At 36.2% G+C, this 18,300-nt stretch overlaps 1 protein-coding gene across 4 annotated transcripts in view; it reads right to left on the minus strand.

Annotated features, from left to right (window-relative positions):
• Positions 1 to 1,212: 1,212 nt before the first annotated feature.
• Positions 1,213 to 18,300, minus strand: part of RBM27 (RNA binding motif protein 27) — a 73,806-nt gene continuing 56,718 nt past the window's right edge. For all 4 annotated transcript variants that reach the window (XM_031027995.2, XM_006733184.3, XM_031027994.2 and 1 more), the window contains 2 exons: positions 5,695 to 5,805; positions 1,213 to 4,487 (listed from right to left, as the gene is read on the minus strand). In XM_031027995.2, the coding sequence (XP_030883855.1) occupies positions 4,404 to 4,487; positions 5,695 to 5,805 (195 nt within the window). In that variant the 3' untranslated portion in view covers positions 1,213 to 4,403. The remainder of the gene's footprint in view (positions 4,488 to 5,694; positions 5,806 to 18,300) is intronic.

Here is an 18,300-nt window from a genome sequence, read left to right on the forward strand (position 1 = left end):
TACACTGGGGCTTGGGATTCAAAATTTATCCTTGGCTTTAGAAGAATTGACATCAAAATCAGTAAAAACATCACATAAAACCAGTAATTGCTGTCGATAAGAGCTCCACTGTAGCAAAATATTTGCCTTGCTACCATTAAACAGATATAACTATGCTTAGAAGTATGCTTGAACCCTTCCAAATGCCCAATTAATGTTAATTATAAACATAATGCTGGATGGGGCACCTGGGTGGCTCAGTCGTGAAGCGTCTGCCTTCGGCTCAGGTCATGATTCCAGGGTCCTGGGATCGAGTCCCGCATTGGGCTCCCTGCTCCTTGGGAGCCTGCTTCTCCCTCTCCCACTCCCCCTGCTTGTGTTCCCCTCTCTCGCTGTGTCTTTCTCTGTCAAATAAATAAAATCTTAAAAAAAAAAACAAAAAAAAACCATAATGCTGGTTAAATTATCACGTATTCAAAACAAATGGTCACACAGACCTTGCCATTTACTTAATTCATAAAATACAGATAAAATTTATTTGAAAAGAATGAAAATGAAATTTGTTCCCATTCCTTGGTATTTTCCTGTAAAGTTGAGATTTAAAGAATTCTTCGTAGACAATGCCTAATCATTTGAAGGGGAATTTTATAGTAAGAAAAACAGTTTTTAAAATGAGAAAATAAGTCCGAATGATATACCTCCCCTTCTCATCACCATCCAGTCCTTGGTGTGTATTATCACTTCCTTCTCCTGTTATTCCTTACAAATACTCATCATGACCTATCTGTAGGTCATCTCTTCAAGGTGTTCTTTCCCTTCTCTCTATTCCACTGATGGAAAATGTCCTTCCAATTCACTGGTAAGCATAATGAAAAATCTCAAGATAACATTCAAGTAACTTTTTTCCTAAAAACGGTTTGTGTTTTTTGTTTCTGGGATACCAGGACCCATTCACAACCAAAAAAATATGGTTATCCAAGGTTACTCACAACTACCACTTCAATACTCTTCTCATTCATTTTTAAGACCGCCCTGTTCATTACAACTTCTTGAATTTATTGAATATTTAATAGCTAGGGACTTCGGTACCCAAATTCATATTGAGTGCATTCTCTCATGTACATGAACCCAACATGAAACACACAGGCATATCCACTGCTCATTCATTCTCACATACAAACAAGCATACACACACATTTTCTTTCTTTCCAGAACAAGCCAGAATTACAGCTCTTTCGGTGATTGTTAGAATTTTTGGAATGGTTCATAAATTTTCCAAATTATTTTAAATTTGTAATACTTTTATCTTTTTTTTTCTTTTTTTCCAATTGTGAACCATTCCATATTGCATCTTTATTGCAAAAGTCAACATGCTTCTTAGAAATTCAGATTGTAATCGATAAAACAAACATTACATATATGAATTTAAATGTATAAACAGTTAGAAATTCAACAATATCTCCTATTATACTATTACACAAGTTCACAATTTTGTAAAAACTATAATACAGGCATACTATACATCAAGAGGAACCACTATTCCTTTTCACATGATTTTTTCTTCTTTTGAAATAATGATCCATCACCACGGACCTACCTAACTAGACTGTTTCCCAATTTTATCATCTTAGCTGGTGACAATGTTTTCCCAATGTTACAACACGAAGAAAGTGAGGGAAATTCTGTAATCCCTAGGGTCACCTTGTTAAGCTTGGGCAGCAACCCACTAGTAAACGAGGCTAACCTATCTAGACTGTTGGCTGTTACTGCTCATCAGCTTCTTAGATGTCATACTCATTAAAAAGAACAACATTTGCCTCAGATGGAGTATGTTATTTCCATAAGGGAAGATGCCAGGAAAACAAACCGTGGTACTCACTTTTAAGAGAAATTCTAGGGCTTCGGGTTTTGAGGGTGGGGGTAAAAAAATCCTAAAGGAAAAAAATACACATTCAACTATTTTATGCTAACCTTAACTAAATTTTCTAATATTATATTTAACCCATATTTTGAATTCATTTTGGAGAGTCAAATATGTCTTAGACTCTTAGGACATTTTAAAATTATTTTAGTCCTATTTTAAGGTGTATTGAAAACTACACTATTTTATAGAAAGAGCTTCAAATCTTCCTGAAAACAGTGTCCGTCTATTCTTTACTTGAACACCCTTTTCTTTCATCTCCTCTCCCCCAGTAACTAAAAAGTCAAACAAATCTTCAACTCTATGCTGAGAGTATTATCAAACGATGTCAACTTTGAAGTTAAAAAAATCATATGAAAAGGAATCTCATTCTGCTAAACTGTCTACTGAAAATTTTCTTTTACAGCTCCATTAATTTACTGTAATTTTCAGTTTCCAAATACAAAAATACAACAATTCTTATTGAAATCTATACGCTGGTAGTTTTAGTACACAAAAAAACCAAACAAATTATTTACAAAATTATACAGTTTAAGAAAAAACTTTGTACAAAAAATATATAAATCCTTTGTTCCCTCTATCACGTTTAAACTGTCAGGACTCAAAATATTCACCACAATGAATCTTTCAAAATATATACCAACTGAGCCACAGACATCAAAATTTCATTAGAGATGATGGAGGAGGAAGGAGCAAGATTGCTTATCCTAGGTACCCCGTTGTAAGGTTTTCCTTTTATGAGCTTATTTTAGCTTCAGTGTTATCAGAAATATAATAACCTAGAAAAAGGAAGTCCTTATTATTGTGAAGGGAAAATTACATGAACTAAAAAATGATCCTGGTTTGAGACATCATTCCAGGAAAATACGTGGAAGAGAAAAGATAATCAGAACGTGGGATTTAACTTCTTACAGCTAGGTAAATCTAGAGTCCTGATGGTTTTAGGTTTCTTAGCGAACAGTTTCTATTTTGAGAAACAGCCTTTACCTCAGGAAACAAAATCCTTGATATAGTAATCACCAAGAACCTTCTGAAGCCAACAGGAAGTTTCAAATTTTCACACCACACATATATAAAAACATAGATGTGTATATCCTTGAAAAAGTGACATCCTATGTACATTAATCATTTTATTTCCCAGGGGTCAATACAGTGTAGTGTTGCTCCTCTGCTTTTCCCTCTAACATTCAGAACACAAGGACATAAATTTACATATATATTTTACTTAACAGATATTCTACTCTATACAGTGTACAGTAAAAATGCACACAGTGAAGGAAACTGTCTATTGAAGGATGCATATGTTCATGGATAGCAACAAGCTACAAAATTATGAAAATATAAAGTCATCTGATCAAAGTCAAATTATGACTCCCATTTATTACTAGCATCCCCATCCACCTACCCCACCCCGCCCCCACCCTATCCCCAGTCACCTCACCATCATGGTTTAAATTTAGGAAAAGAATTTCAGACACTTTTTAACCCTTTTGTATAACTATTAACTAGACTGAAGCTTCGAAAAAGAAAAAAGAAAAGCTGGTGACTCTCTCCCCCCGCCCCGGAAACCTTCCATTATTCTCATCAAAACATCACTTATTTATCAAAGTGCTGGTTTAAACTTTTTATTGGGGGACTGACTTTTGGTGGCTCAAAAGAATCACTTATCTCAATAGCTGGTAAGTCAGGGCTGTTAATAAAAAGGCAGGAGAAAGAAAATGGGGATAAGAAAGGGGCAAGAGGTGAAAGCCTTTTACATTCTGAGAATATTTTTAAAGAGGACCAACTGAACCAATACTCACTAATTTCAAAGCAAACTAAGGATCAGTAGCATAAATCCAGGACAGTTAATATGACAGAATGGAAATACCATGGAGCTAGCTACCACTGCCTTACAGCATTTAAGAATACAGTCTGATTTACACTAAAAATAGTACTTCTACTGCACATAAACACCCCCCCACCTCGAAAATTTAGATTGAATACAAACTGGGCTCCTCCACAGTAAAAAAAATTAAAATAAATTTACTTTTCTTCTTCCAAGACAACTCTTGAAAGCAAAAGGGTATTTTAATTACAAATATCTCCTTCTATCTGACGACCCATCCATAATAGCTGAGAGTTAAGAGATTCCAGGCGATTTTGACATTTAATGAAATTTTATCAGATTATAATCCAAAATAAAATTTCTGAACACCCTGTCATTTACATCATAATCCAACACCAATAGCAACAAAACAGGTGGTGTGGAAAATAAGGCTCTAGAGATTATCCATATCATTCCTGTGGATCTTCACAACTGTGTAAAAGTCACTAGGCCTTTGGTGCTTTAATATCATGAACAGTTATGAGATGTGTTTAAATAGCAAACTTGCTGTCCTTAAACCTACTGTGTGGAAAAGAAAAATAAAAAAAATTTTTGGCTCATTGACTTCTTTAAATAATTTTAAAAAGTTGTTCTTCTAAACAATATTCCTAAAAATTATACAACTCGCATCAGATTTCATCTTCGCCATGAACGAGACTCATATTCATCTTCATCTTCATCATCATCATCATGCAGAAACAAATCTGAGGTCTCTGTTTCCTGAAGAAAGAGACGGTAAAATCTGCTTAGTGGTACAAGAAAGTTAAATTATTAGGCCAAAGGACAAACAGACTAGTATACAAAACGCAGGCTGGATTTACAAGTGATGCACTCAGAGTATCCTTCAGGGCAAAAACACCCACAACAGTTTTTTAACATATATATATTCTCCTCCCCCTTGCTAATTTTGCTAGTTTTAATAGATTTCCATTCTAATACCATCAGGAAAATAAAGAAAATAATATATGAATGTTTAGTAGGAGAAATAAAAAAAATCTATGAAATGGTTTTGATAGAATCTATTAATAAAATTAAATAAATTTAAAATTAATTTTATTCCATTAACTTAAAAAGAAGGAAAATAAATGACTAAGCTCCTAAACCTTTCCTTTAATATCCAATTATCTGTGAATGGAGAACATACCAATTTCCCCATGACGCCAACATTCTCAATCTTACATAAAAATCTAAAATCTTACAGTAGAAATATCTATAAACATTCCCAAAACACCAAGATTTTTCTTTCCTTTTCTTGTTTTTAAACATGCGAAATGTTTCTGCTTTTGCTTTTTAAAATTACCCACATAGTCAGAGGACTCTTAAGCAATGATAAATGCTAACATCTTTTAAAACCAAAATTACAACAAATCAGGAATAATTTGCAATGTTGGCTAAGTGTCCCTTTTAATAAAGAAATTAGAAATAGGGAGTAAAAAAATAAAATTATTTTTCATGTATTTTAAGAGTTTCATTATTTAGCAGTTCTATTATGTTAAGTCCTTGGTTTTCATATTTCTTCCCTATTATTCCCACTTCCTTACTCTCATTTTAACCAATTGTACACAGAAGGAAAATAAGAAACTCAAATCTATTACTTATGGTACATGAACAAAAAGCTAAAACAACCAGCTAAAATTAAATCTGTTCATGTAATCCATGTCCTCACTTACCAGAATAAAAATTTTTAGAGCACAAAGCCAAATAAATGCAAAGAAAAAAGAAAAAAAAGTCTCTCCTACACCAGAAAATATCCCCCCGCAAAGAGGTTTTTATGTCTGCAACTGTTCTGATTCTTTAGTAAACTTGTAGACTAGTCTTAAGTTACTGCATGCATAAAAAAACAATATTTTATTTACTTTAATGTCAAGAAAAATACTAATTGAGAAACAATCTAATCTGAATGCTTATTTTCAATCGTTACATTTACCTCCTCCTTGACTTCTTCTTCCTCGGTCTCAGTGGATACAGAAGGCACCTTGGCCTTGTGCCATGATATTTGCAGCCGACGGTCTTTGAATTTTGACCCTTGGTTTGCAGTCTAAAATAGATTTTAGAAAAACACAAAAGTCTGTATTCAAATTGTATACTATTTAAAAAGTGTAATGACTTGGGGAGGAAAATATTAAAGTGGATCTATACAATCTCCAGTAAGAGCTAGAAAAAGTGAAATCCCTTCCTCCCTTTTTAAATGTATTTAAATTCAATTAGTGAACATATAGTCTATCATTAGTTTCAGATGTAGAGTTCAGGTATTCATCTGTTGCATGTAGCACCCAGTGCTCATTACATCACGTGCCCTCCTTAATGCCCATCACCCAGTTACCCGATCTGCCCACCGACCTCCCCTCTAGCAACCCTGAAGTCCCTTTTAATTAAACAACCACATGTACTATTTTGCCCAGATAATTTATGACTTGTATTGATGTCATGTTAACTTTAAAACTTCCTCTTGGTTTAGATGATACTGTCACTCCACTTAAAAAAGTCATGATGAAAACAACAAATACTAACTTTTTTTTTTTTCTGCTCATGATTTTATTGACATCAGGAGTATTGAACAAGGGCGCCTGGGTGACTTAGTTAAGTGTCTGCCTTCAGCTGAGATCATGTTCCCAGGGTTCTGGGATTAGAGTCAGTCCCGCACTGGGCTCCCTGCTCAGCGAGGAGTCTGCTTTTCCCTCTGTCCCTCTTCCCCACTCGTGCTCGCTCTCTCTCTCAAAAATAAATAAATAAAATATATTTTTTTAAAAAGAGTATTGAACAAGATGCTAGGATTAAAAATCTTGATCCAGCTCTACCATTAATTGGCAAGTAACTGAACATAAATGAGCCTCCATAAGTTGCTTAATATCAAAGTATCTCAGCTTTCTTTTATTTTTTCCTATTTTAGGATTGCTCTAAGGAGTCCATAAGAACAATGTGAGTGTTCTATCCAAATGCACAAAACCACTGTTAGCACAATTATAAATATTAAAAGAAAGGCATTAAACCAAAAAACAAATTAATATACACCCTAACATACAAATTATTAGTGTGTAGCAAAGTATACAGCTATGCAAATGACACACTTGTTTAATCTCAAGCTCTTTAAAATTTAAATTCAATTAATTAACATATAATGTATTACTAGTTTCAGAGGCAGAGGTCAGTGATTCAGCAGTCTTATATAACACCCAGTGCTCATTACATCACGTGCCCTCTCTAATGCCCATCACCCAGCCACCCCATCCCCCCACCCCCTTCCCCTCTGAAACCCTCAGTTTGTTTCCTATGATTAAGAGTCTCCTATGGTGGGGCACCTGGGTGGCTCAGTCGTTAAGCCTCTGCCTTCGGCTCAGGTCAGGATCCCAGGGTCCTGGGATCGAGCCCCGCATCGGGCACCCTGCTCCACGGGAAGCCCACTTCTCCCTCTGCCACTCCCCCTGCTTGTGTTCCCTCTCTCGCTGTGTCTCTCTGTCAAATAAATAAATAAAATCTTAAAAAAAAAAAGTCTCCTATGGTCACCCTCTCTGATTTCATCTTGTTTTATTTTTTCCCCTCTTCCCCTATGATCCTTTTTCAACAAATACTATCTTAATACGATTGCTGGTCTTTAGCTTTGATAATCTACATAGTTAGACTGAAAACTTAAAAGTGTAATTTTTTTTAAATGCCTATTGCTGTCACAGCATCTCTTAGAGCCCAACCCATAGTTGATAAAGCTATTCCCACTTCCTCTTCTGAAATGCCATACAAGACAAGTACCAGCCATTCTACACATTCAACAAATGTTAAACACCTACTCTCCTAACTCAAGGTAAAATTACTCTGTTTCAAATGTATTTCTTAGTACTACCACCCAATTTCTTCCCCCCTCCAAGAAATTTCATTAAGAGAAAGCAAAAATTTCAAAGAAAAAGCAAGAGAGACAAAAGAATAGGGTCCCAAAGTATCACTAAAGTGAAAGCTCAGTCATTCCTACAGCTTTTCTATCAATGATGCTAGATTGCAGAACATCCCCAATTCTGGGTTCAATCCTGAAAAATGTAATAGAAATGGTTCCTTCTAAATATGGGGGTTCAGTCTAGTTTTTCTAGGAAAAATGCTGATAAATGTCATTAAGCTTTTGCCAAATGTTTCCACAAAACACTCAGATCACTGCATGTTAAGAGTGTATGTTCTGTCAAATAAAATCTTAAAAAGGTGGGGGTGCATGGGTGGCTGGGTCAGTTAAGCATCTGCCTTCAGCTCAGGTCATGATTCCGGGGTCCTGGGATCGAGCCCCATGGGGGGGGCCCCCCCTCCCTGCTCAGCGGGGAGTCTGCTTCTCCCACTCCCTCTGCTGCTCCCCCTGCTTGTGCTCATTCTGTCAAATAAATAAAATCTTTTTAAAAAAATTAAAAATTAAAAAAAAAGAGTAGTGCATGTTAAGCCAGATCTGTAACCAGTCAATTACTGTCTGCACAGAAATCAGCCTGTGATCTAAGGAAAAACTCTATTATCCCTGTGGGGGCTGCATTTTTATACCCTGATACCAAACATTTTAACTCAATGGGACATACTAAAATGATGTATCAAAATGGCCCCATCCAAATATATATTTACCATCTTTTTTAAAAATCAAGTAGATGCTAAGAGAGTAGCTCTCATCACCAGAAAAAAGAGAATTCTTACTATGTAAGGTGATGGATGTGAACTACACTTATTTTAGTAATCATTTCATTATATGTACATATATCAAATCATTATGTTGTATAACTTAAACTAATACAATGTTGTATGTCAATTAGATCCCAATAAACTCGGAGAAAAAATCTGGTAATGTGTGTAGTAAACATCTTTTGCCCTTATTTGTTTAACATACACAGCCCAATTAGAGAGACTTTTTCACTATTTTGCTCACTTCGGTATTACTTGAATTCTTTCCAGCATTACTGAGGTAAAACTGACAAAACTGAAGGATATTTGTAAGTGTAAAACATGATGATCTGATATACATATAAAGAGTGAAGATTCTATCTAGTTCATTAACAACACATTCATCACCTCACCTTTTTTCTGATGAGAATATTTAGGTTCTACTCTCTTAGCAAATTTTAATTATACAATACAGTGTGATCAACCATAGTCACCTTAGACTTTGTTATTTAAAAATTTAAAAAAAGATATATTACTTTTATAACCACAGAAAGTGAAGATTTTTTAACCTACATTTACTGGGTTGCCCTCCAAAGAAGGTAGCAGTTCTATCCTCCAAAAGGAATTTTAGGGCATTAAATGTACTGCATATAAACTACTGGAGGAAGAATTAGAAATTTACTTTGTATGCAGTCAGGAATTAAGAATATGTAACTCCCACAATCTAACTTACAACAATAAACAAGATTAGTGATTAAAATTTGTACACATATACAATGAAGGATCTAGAAGAATACTCCTATCAACAGTGTTCATAAAAATAAAGCGAAAATAACCCAAATACCTATCCACAGGAGAACTGAAGAATAAACTATGTTATATTTATAAAACTGAAAATTATACAGCAATAAAAATGCCAAACTATTGTTACATATGACATTAATGAATCTTACAAACATAATGTTAAGGGGAAAAAGACACAAAATAATACAGACTGTGTGGTTCCATTCACATTTTTAAAACAGAATAATATTATCACCTTTAAGAACGCACATTTAGGTGATAAAACTACAGCTGGTTCTCATTATTCGCACTAGTCGTATGAAGTTCACTACAAGCACAGAATTAGCAAATACTGAACCACTGCTCCTGGGGCCAAGAGAGGGTTAGGTTCCTATGAGCCTCTGTTCAAAATATTTTCTTCAACTGATCAATACATAACCTTGTTTTATATTTAAAGACACCTTATTTAAAATACACTGTTGATTCACTGACATTGAACTCAGCTAAAAGCACTCATTCCTGAACAAAGCTTACATAACACACGGATCTTCACCATAAGGCACATTTCAGCCTTCTTGAACTTTCAACAGTGCACTTGAGAACTACACTTCGGGGGGGCATTTCAAATAGCAAAATCACCAATGAAAAGCACAAAAATGAGAAAAATTTGGTACTAAATAGACTGCAAAAAGGACAGCTGTTTACAGTATGAGAGCTGAAACAAGAAGGGCAGAGCATCACTTTATTTGAACTGAGCTGGGAACACATGCATCTGGTATCTCAAATTTTTCACAGCTCTGTCAAAGTCTGAAAATGACCACAAAAGCATCTTGAATATTAATTTTTGATCTTACAAATAATTTTAGTAGGTAGGTTAATGTGCAAATGCAAAATCCATGAATAATAAGGATCAACTGTATAACAAAAGCAAGGAGGTGATTATCATAAAGTGAGGAAAATGGTCACTTTTCTAAGGAGGAGAGAAAACAGTGACTGGAAGGGGGCTGGGAATATTCTTTTTCCTGAGCTGAGGGGTAGGTATATACACATTTACCTTCTGCTAAATCACTGAATTATATACATTTCTACTTGGTATAGTTTGTTTCAGTAAGTATTTTAAATTGAGTATTATCCTTATAATTTTAAGAAAACACCAAACAGCTAAGATATTTGTGTTAAAAAAGCAAGGCTTGAAATGCAGCTCTGTATTTATAATGTAAGCCCACTCTGGTAAATATTTTCAAGTGAGAGACTTTGTGTATATATTCTTATATTAATAATTTTTTTCTGTACAGCTATTTACCTTTTAAGAGTAGGCAGAGATCAAGAAAAGAGGGGAGATTTTTACTTCCAATTAACCATATTTTAAACTATTTGCATGTACTCTTTTGTTAAAAAGTACTTTAACAACTTTAAAACTAGCCTCTAAAATGTCACATATCTATTAAAATACGTAATTTTTCTATACCCACATATATATTATCTCACACACATATCTATAATATGGCTTGAAATAATGAAATAGTAGGCAAAAGTTAGCTCTCCATCACTCTGGGACAGTTTAAATCCAGTGTGGTACATCGATGCAACGAAATACCATGCAGCCATTAAAAAGAACAGAGCAACACCACGTGCACTCATATAGCATCATCTCTATTAACAAGCTAACACATATTAAATGAAAAATGCACATGCAAGAGAGTACTGTTTAACATACCACCATTTGTGTTAAAGAGAGACAAAATACATATACACAGAAAGAATATCTTCAAGAAGATATGTAAGAAACAGAAAACAATAAATGCCTATGGGGAGTGAAACTGAGTGACTGGGTACAGAAGGAAACCTTATCTTTCATTGCATACACTTTTAATTCTTTTACACTTTGTACATGTGTGCCGTCCCTCAAAATATATAAGATAATTCAAAAAAAATTATATACCGATATATAGGTGAAAATGAGAAAATCAATTATAGGCCATCAATGAAAAGTTACATGTAGTAACTCAGAGGTACTTGGAACCTTAGAGGCAGAAGTTACGCAGAGAGAGATTTATCTAGGTCAACCATTTTCCCAGATCACAAACCGATGCCAGTTCTGTCAGTCATCTGACTAGCAATCACCTGACGAGCAAATATGAAAAAACAAAACTCAAATGCTATTGAGGATATAAGCAACAGGTACTCTTATCCAATGTCACCGCAAGTATGAATTAATACAACATTCCTGCAGGGTTATTTGGCAAGCTGTCCCAAAATTTTAAATATGCATGCCTTTGATCTAGTCATCTCACTCCTACAAACCAAAGTAAAACAAGGTTCTCAACTGAGACAGTAACATTACCCTGGGGGCATTTTGGGTGTCACACAGACCAAAGAGCACTTCCTGGCATTTAACAGCAGTGCTAAAGGTCTTGACATGTGCAGGACTGTCCCGCATAACAAATTATTCTACTCAAAATCGCCAAATCCAGTAAGATGTTATTAACATTGTTCGTAACAGTGAAAAAAATGGAAAACATGCTAGCCATCAAATGGCAGTAAGTATCAGTAATTCACAAAAGATCTACCACTTTTTTTTTTTTTTTTTTACCAGGCCTGAGGAAGGGCAGTCACTGAAGTGCTATTCAGAAAATGTTAAATGCAGAGAAAGGGTAACTTTTGTTCTGGTAAACACAAAAGCTATTACTTGTCAAACAATAAGGTATCACTTTCATATACAGTAAAACTCTCAAATATATTTCCACACACTTGGAAGATGGGAAAGGGTAAAAACCGTATCTAGAGAGGCTACAGGGAAAATCTAACCATATGTGAGAAGTCTTTAGTAATTACAACAGAAGTATTCCATTGTCTTACATGGAAGTTCCAGGCATGAAGAAACAGGCAAATTAGAAGTTCTTGCCAGTAAGAACACAAAAATTTGAATGAATTACATAAATATTTTTGGGAGTACAGAAACCAGACTTCTAAACCTTTTTACTTTCTTAAGACTCAAAATGCTCTCTGCCTACAGACAGAAGAGTACATTGCATCCACAGTATACAATGATACTAAAGTGATTTATTTTTTAAAGGCATAAATCCGTAAGAAAAGAGAAAATAGGAGAGAATACAACACAGCCAAAAAAACTGGGGAGCTGAAAAGCAAAAGGATTAATGTCAATATATAATGCTTATAATTTAAAAATCAAGAAGTAACAGTAAAATCACATTATTTAAAAATGAAAAAATACTCAAAAATTCAGCTAAAAGATTTAAAAGTAGACATCCTTAAAGAAGAGAAGATGAGGAGAAATCGAGCAGGAGAATGTTTAACAACTCTGTAGATATAAGTTCATTTGGGTTTTCAAATGATGTACACATGTAACTTTTAAGAAAACTAAAACATTCCTATCAAAAGAATCTAAGGTACTTAAAGTTGTTTGCTTCTTTCTGTAACTAAAATGCTTTCCAAGTATTCTTCAATGAACATCATAGAAGACACTGTCTTGCAGAAGAATGAAACTGAACCATTCTCTTTCACCAAACACAAAAATAAACTCAAAATGGATTAAAAACCTAAATGTGAGGTCTGAAACCATAAAAATCCTAGAAGAGAGCTGAGGCAGTAATTTCTCTGCTATTGGCTGTAGCAGTGTTTTTCTAGATAGGTCTCCTGAGGCAAGGGAAATAACAGCAAAAAAAATTCTGAACTACATCAAAATAAAAAGCCTCTGCACAACGAAAGGAAACAATCAATAAAACCAAAAGGCAACCTACAGAATGGGAGAAGATACTTGCAAATGACATATCCGATAAAGAGGATCCAACATACATAAAGAACTTATAAAATTCAACACCCCCCAAAACAAATAATCAAATTAAAAGATGGGCAAGAGAAATAAACAGACATTTCTCCAAAGAAGATATCCACATGGCCAACAGACACATGAAAAGATGCTCAAGGGCGCCTGGGTGGCTCAGTCGTTAAGCGTCTGCCTTCAGCTCAGGTCATGATCCCAGGGTCCAGGGATCGAGCCCCACATCAGGCTCCCTGCTCAGCGGGGAGCCTGCTTCTCCCTCTCCCTCTGCCCCTCCCCCTGCTTGTGCTCACTCTCTCTCTCTAATAAATAAAATCTTAAAAAAAAAAAAAGAAAAGAAAAGATGCTCACCATCATTTATCATCAGGGAAATGCAAATCAGTATTACAGTGAGGCACACCTATCAGAATGGCTTAAATCAACAACACAAGAAACAACAGGTGCTGGCAAGGATGTGGTAAAAGAGGAAGCCTCTTGCACTGCTGGAGGAAACGTAAACTGGGGGCAGTCACTGTGGAAAAGAGTATGGAGGTTCCTCACAAAGTGAAAAATATAACTACACCTCTGCCCCCCAAAAATAAAACTACCCTACAATCCAGCAATTGCACCACTGGATATTTACCCAAAGAATACAAAAACATTAAATCAAAGGGATACATGCACTTCGACATTTACAGCAGTATTATTTACAATAGCCAAATTATAGAAACAGTCCAAGTGTCTACCGACTGATGAATATATAAAGATGTGTGTACACACAAGACACAGACAATGGAGTATTATTCACCTATAAGAATGAAATCTTGCCATTTGCAATGACATGGATAGAACTAGAACTAGAGAGTATTGTGCTGAGCAAAGTAAGTCAAAGGAAGACAAATACCATATGACTTCACTCATATGTGGAACTGAAGAAACAAAACAAATGAGTAAAGGAAAAAAAAAAGAGAGAGAGAGAAAGGGGCAAACCAAGAGAAAGACTCATAACTATAGAGAACAAACTGATGGTTACCAGATGGGAGGTGGGTGGGGGATGGGTGAAGCAGGTGATGGGGATTAAGGACACTTGTCATGATGAGCACTGCATGACGTATGGAAGTGTTGAATCACCATACTGTATACCGGAAACTAATCTTATACCGTATGTTAACTAACTGGAATTTAGATAAAACCTTAAAAAAAAAAAAAAAAGACACTGTCTTAGTTGTCTAAACCAACTACTTAATCTCTTTCCATTCTAATTGATTGTGATTTTTATCATTGGCCAACTGGCATATGGAACCATGACTGATTTAATTCAATCATGGTAATGGTTTCCTCAAGAGGGATTGGCTTACAAATGGGTAAGTGACAATTCTGGCTAAGACACATGAGGGCACAAGTGCTGAGTGAGAGTGGTGCATGTCAGGAGTCAGGTGGGCATGGAGGATGAGGGTTAAGGCAGGGATATTTTCCGGGAAGGTTATCTCATGATTTTAAAAAATGCGTAAGAAAGGTACTGTTCTTTTCTGCCTTTGGACATTCTTTTTAGAGGCCATGAAGTTTGTGGTTGCTGCAGACATCCTGGTGTCACACCATGAAGAAAAAAGCCTAAGAACAAAAGCCAACATACTAGGATACTAGAGGAGAAATACGAAAAGAAGTTGTGTGCCTGAGTTTCTGAATCAATTAAACCTAAAACCTCCTTACCTCTAGATTTCTTGAAAAGAAAGAAAATAAATGTTCACATTTCCCAAGTTATTCATATTTTACTTGTAGCCAAACACTTCCTGAAATGCATGTATTACTTTCATAATCAAGAAGAAAAAAAAAAATCAAGTTCCACCCTGTATCATTGAGTGCAACAGCTAAAACACACTACACCACAGTTCAAAAATCTTATAACTGATGAATACTACTTGAAAATGCCTAAGTGCATTTCAAGTATTCCAAACATTTAGTTTAAGTAACTCTTCTGTTGCAACTTGCCAAACCTCTCTTTTAATCAGGGGCAAAGGAAAGTACCTTAGCTCTTGTCCTGTCTGTGCCCTCAAGCAACGCTCTATGACTTAAAATTTTCATCTTCTGACCTAAATTTTAATATTAAAATACTTAGAGGGAATTCTTCATAAAGGTCTGTAATATCCTCAGATCTCTGTCAAATGAAAGATATATAAATAAGGACCCTTATTTTAAAAGTTCTTGCCAGACTGATTTTACCTTTAAAAACATAAAATTCTATTTATATGCTACATAATACTATTTTATATTTTTTAACTTAAATACTTAATATAAAAAGTAATATGATAAGCATATACCATCTCTCTGCAAACTACAGTCATCAGGCCAAATGTGGTCCAGTAACTTGTTTTTGATAGCCTGTGAGCTAAGAATGGTTTTAATGTTTAAAAGGTTATTAAGAGTGAAAAAGAAGTTGGGGCACCTGGATGGCTCAGTCGTTAAGCGTCTGCCTTCGGCTCAGGTCAGGATCCCAGGGTCCTGGGATCGAGCCCCGCATTGGGCTCCCTGCTCCGCGGGAAGTCTGCTTCTCCCTCTCCCACTCCCCCTGCTTGTGTTCCCTCTCTCCCTCTGTCTCTGTCAAATAAATAAATAAAAATCTTTCAAAAAAAAAAAAAAGAGTGAAAAAGAGAGGCACCTGGGTGGCTCAGTCAGTTAAGCGTCTGCTTTTGGCTCAGGTCATGATCTCAGGGTCCTGGGATTGAGCCCAGCATCGGGCACCCTGCTCAGCGGGGAGTCTGCTTCTCCCTTTCCCTCTGCCCCTACCCCCACGTGTGCTCTCTCTCTCTCCAAATAAATAAATAAAATCTTAAAAAAAAAAAAAAAGGGGGGAAAGAAGAGCACCTGGCTGGCTCAGGTGGAAGAGCATGTGACTCTTGATCTCAGGATCCTGAGTTAGACCCCCATATTGGCTGTAGAGATTACTTAAAATTTTTTATTTTCTTTTATTTTTTTAAAGATTTTATTTATTTATTTGACAGAGAGAGACACAGCGAGAGAGGGAACACAAACAGGGGGGGTGGAAGAGGGAGAATTCTGCAGGCACCCTGCTGAGCAGGGAGCCTGATGCAGGGCTCGATCCCAGGACCCTGGGATCATGACCTGAGCTGAAGGCAGACGCTTAATGACTGAGCCACTCAGGTACCCCTACTTAAAAATTTTTAAAAATTAAAAAAAAAAAAGGTAAAAAATAAGAGGGAGAGGGAGGAGCAGGTGAAGGAGGTGGCGGAAGAGAAGAAAACTCAAGAGACAGTATATAGTCCACAAAAACCTAAAATATTTACTATCTGGTCCTTTACAGAAAAAGTCTGCTGACCTCTGATATATGCTATTAAAATATTTCTATATAGGGGTGCCTGGGTGGCTCAGTTGGTTAACCATCCAACTCTTGGTTTCAGCTCAGGTATGATCTCATGGTCATGGGATCGTCATGGGATCGAGCCCCAACTTGGGATCCCTACTCGGTGAGGAGTCTGCTTCAGATTCTCTCTCCCTCTCTGCCCTTCTCCATGCGCATGCATGCTCGCTCTCATAAAATCTTTAAAACATTTATATATTATAACATATGCTTTATGTTATATATAGTTCTCATTGTATATTAGATATATTATGTATTTTAAATATGTATATAGTTTAATTTACACATATTTTTTATATAAGCATCTGGGATCTAAAAGCCCAACATTAACACATATCCTCTAATTTGGTTTTAAAATATACAGTATAAAAACATGGGGGCGCCTGGGTAGCTCAGTCAGTTGGGCGTCTGCCTTTGGCTCAGGTCGTGATCCCGGGATCCTGGGACTGAGCCCCACATCGGGTTCCCTGCTCCACGGGGCTCCGCAGGGCTCCGCGGGAAGCCTGCTTCTCCCTCTCCCACTCCCCCTGCTTGTGTTCCCTCTCTCCTTGTGTGTCAAATAAATAAATAAATAAATAAATAAATCTTTAAAAAAAACCAAACCTAATATGGGGTGCCTGGGTGGCTCAGTCAGTTAGGCACCTGCCTTCTGCTTAGGTCATGATCCCAGGGGCCTGGGATCAAGCCCTGAATCGGGCTCCCTGCTCAGTGGGGAGTCTGCTTCTCCCTCTCCCTCTGTTACTCCTCTCCACTTGTGCTCACTCGCTATCTTGCTTGCTCGCTATCTCTCTCTCTCAAATGAATAAAATCTTTAAAAAAAAATACTAATACTGGGGTGCCTGGGTGGCTCAGTCAGTTAAGCATCTGCCTTTGGCTCAGGTCATGATCTCAGGGTCCTGGGATCAAGCCCTGTGACCAGCTTTCTGCTCAGCGGAGAGTCCGCTTCTCCCTCTCCCTCTGCCCCCACTTGGCACGCTCTCTCTCTCTCTCAAATAAAATCTTTTAAAAAAACAACGCTAATTTTCATCCTAAACGTGAATGTGATGTTAAAAAGTCTGACTTAAGAAGTAATATATGTTCATTTGAATAGCTCCTCAGAAAGAAAGAAATGAAAAACCAACTTGAATTCTGCCAACCCAGAAATATAAATTTAACGGACTTTCATTCCAAGTTTATGTATAATCATCTTGTATCCCACTTTTTTTTAACCTAGAAGTCAATCCTGAGAATTTTCTCGTATTATTATTTAAAAACATGTTTTCCATAGCAGCAAAATGCCACTGAGAATTTAGATTGATGCTTTTTTACTATTACAAGGGGTGCTATAGTTAACATCCTTACAGCTCTTATTTGCAGACAACCATAATTCCCTTACGATAAATTCTTAGAAGTAGATTACTCGATAAAAGAATAAACTGAAGGATTCCAGAATTAGGTCCTCATACTGCAGAACAGCTTCATTAAAACCCATCTACCATCTTTTCATACATATATGGTTCATCCATGATCCTTTCACAATCATTAAGGACAGTAAAAGAATACTGAAAATATCCATGTTACCTTTGCCTTTGTGGGATATGAAATACCTCAAAGAAGAGTTACCCTTTATGTTTGCTAAATCTATTTACAATGCTGTCTAGGCATATATATTTCTGTAGTTCTTTCAATGAAAACATACTACACTGCCCAATTACCCATTACTAGGGTGTGTTTCTAGTACTTCAAGACTGTCTAATAGCACCCTATTAAACAACAAAATACCATCAAAACTGATGGCAATGTCTCCTTCTTGAAGTTACCTCACCTGCATTGGCTTTGTTTGCTCCTTCCCCAAATGCCTGGACATGCCCCTTTCCACAAACCAAATGCCATATTTCAGATTTATAAATATTTATACATGAAAATTGGTTATGAGATGCTCTAGAATGACCCCACTTATGAGAAAGACAGAGATGCATGTGAGCATGAGTTCTGGG

This window comes from Leptonychotes weddellii, chromosome 7, assembly GCF_054177405.1.
Source record: "Leptonychotes weddellii isolate Sample4059 chromosome 7, ASM5417740v2, whole genome shotgun sequence".
NCBI lineage: Eukaryota > Metazoa > Chordata > Mammalia > Carnivora > Phocidae > Leptonychotes > Leptonychotes weddellii.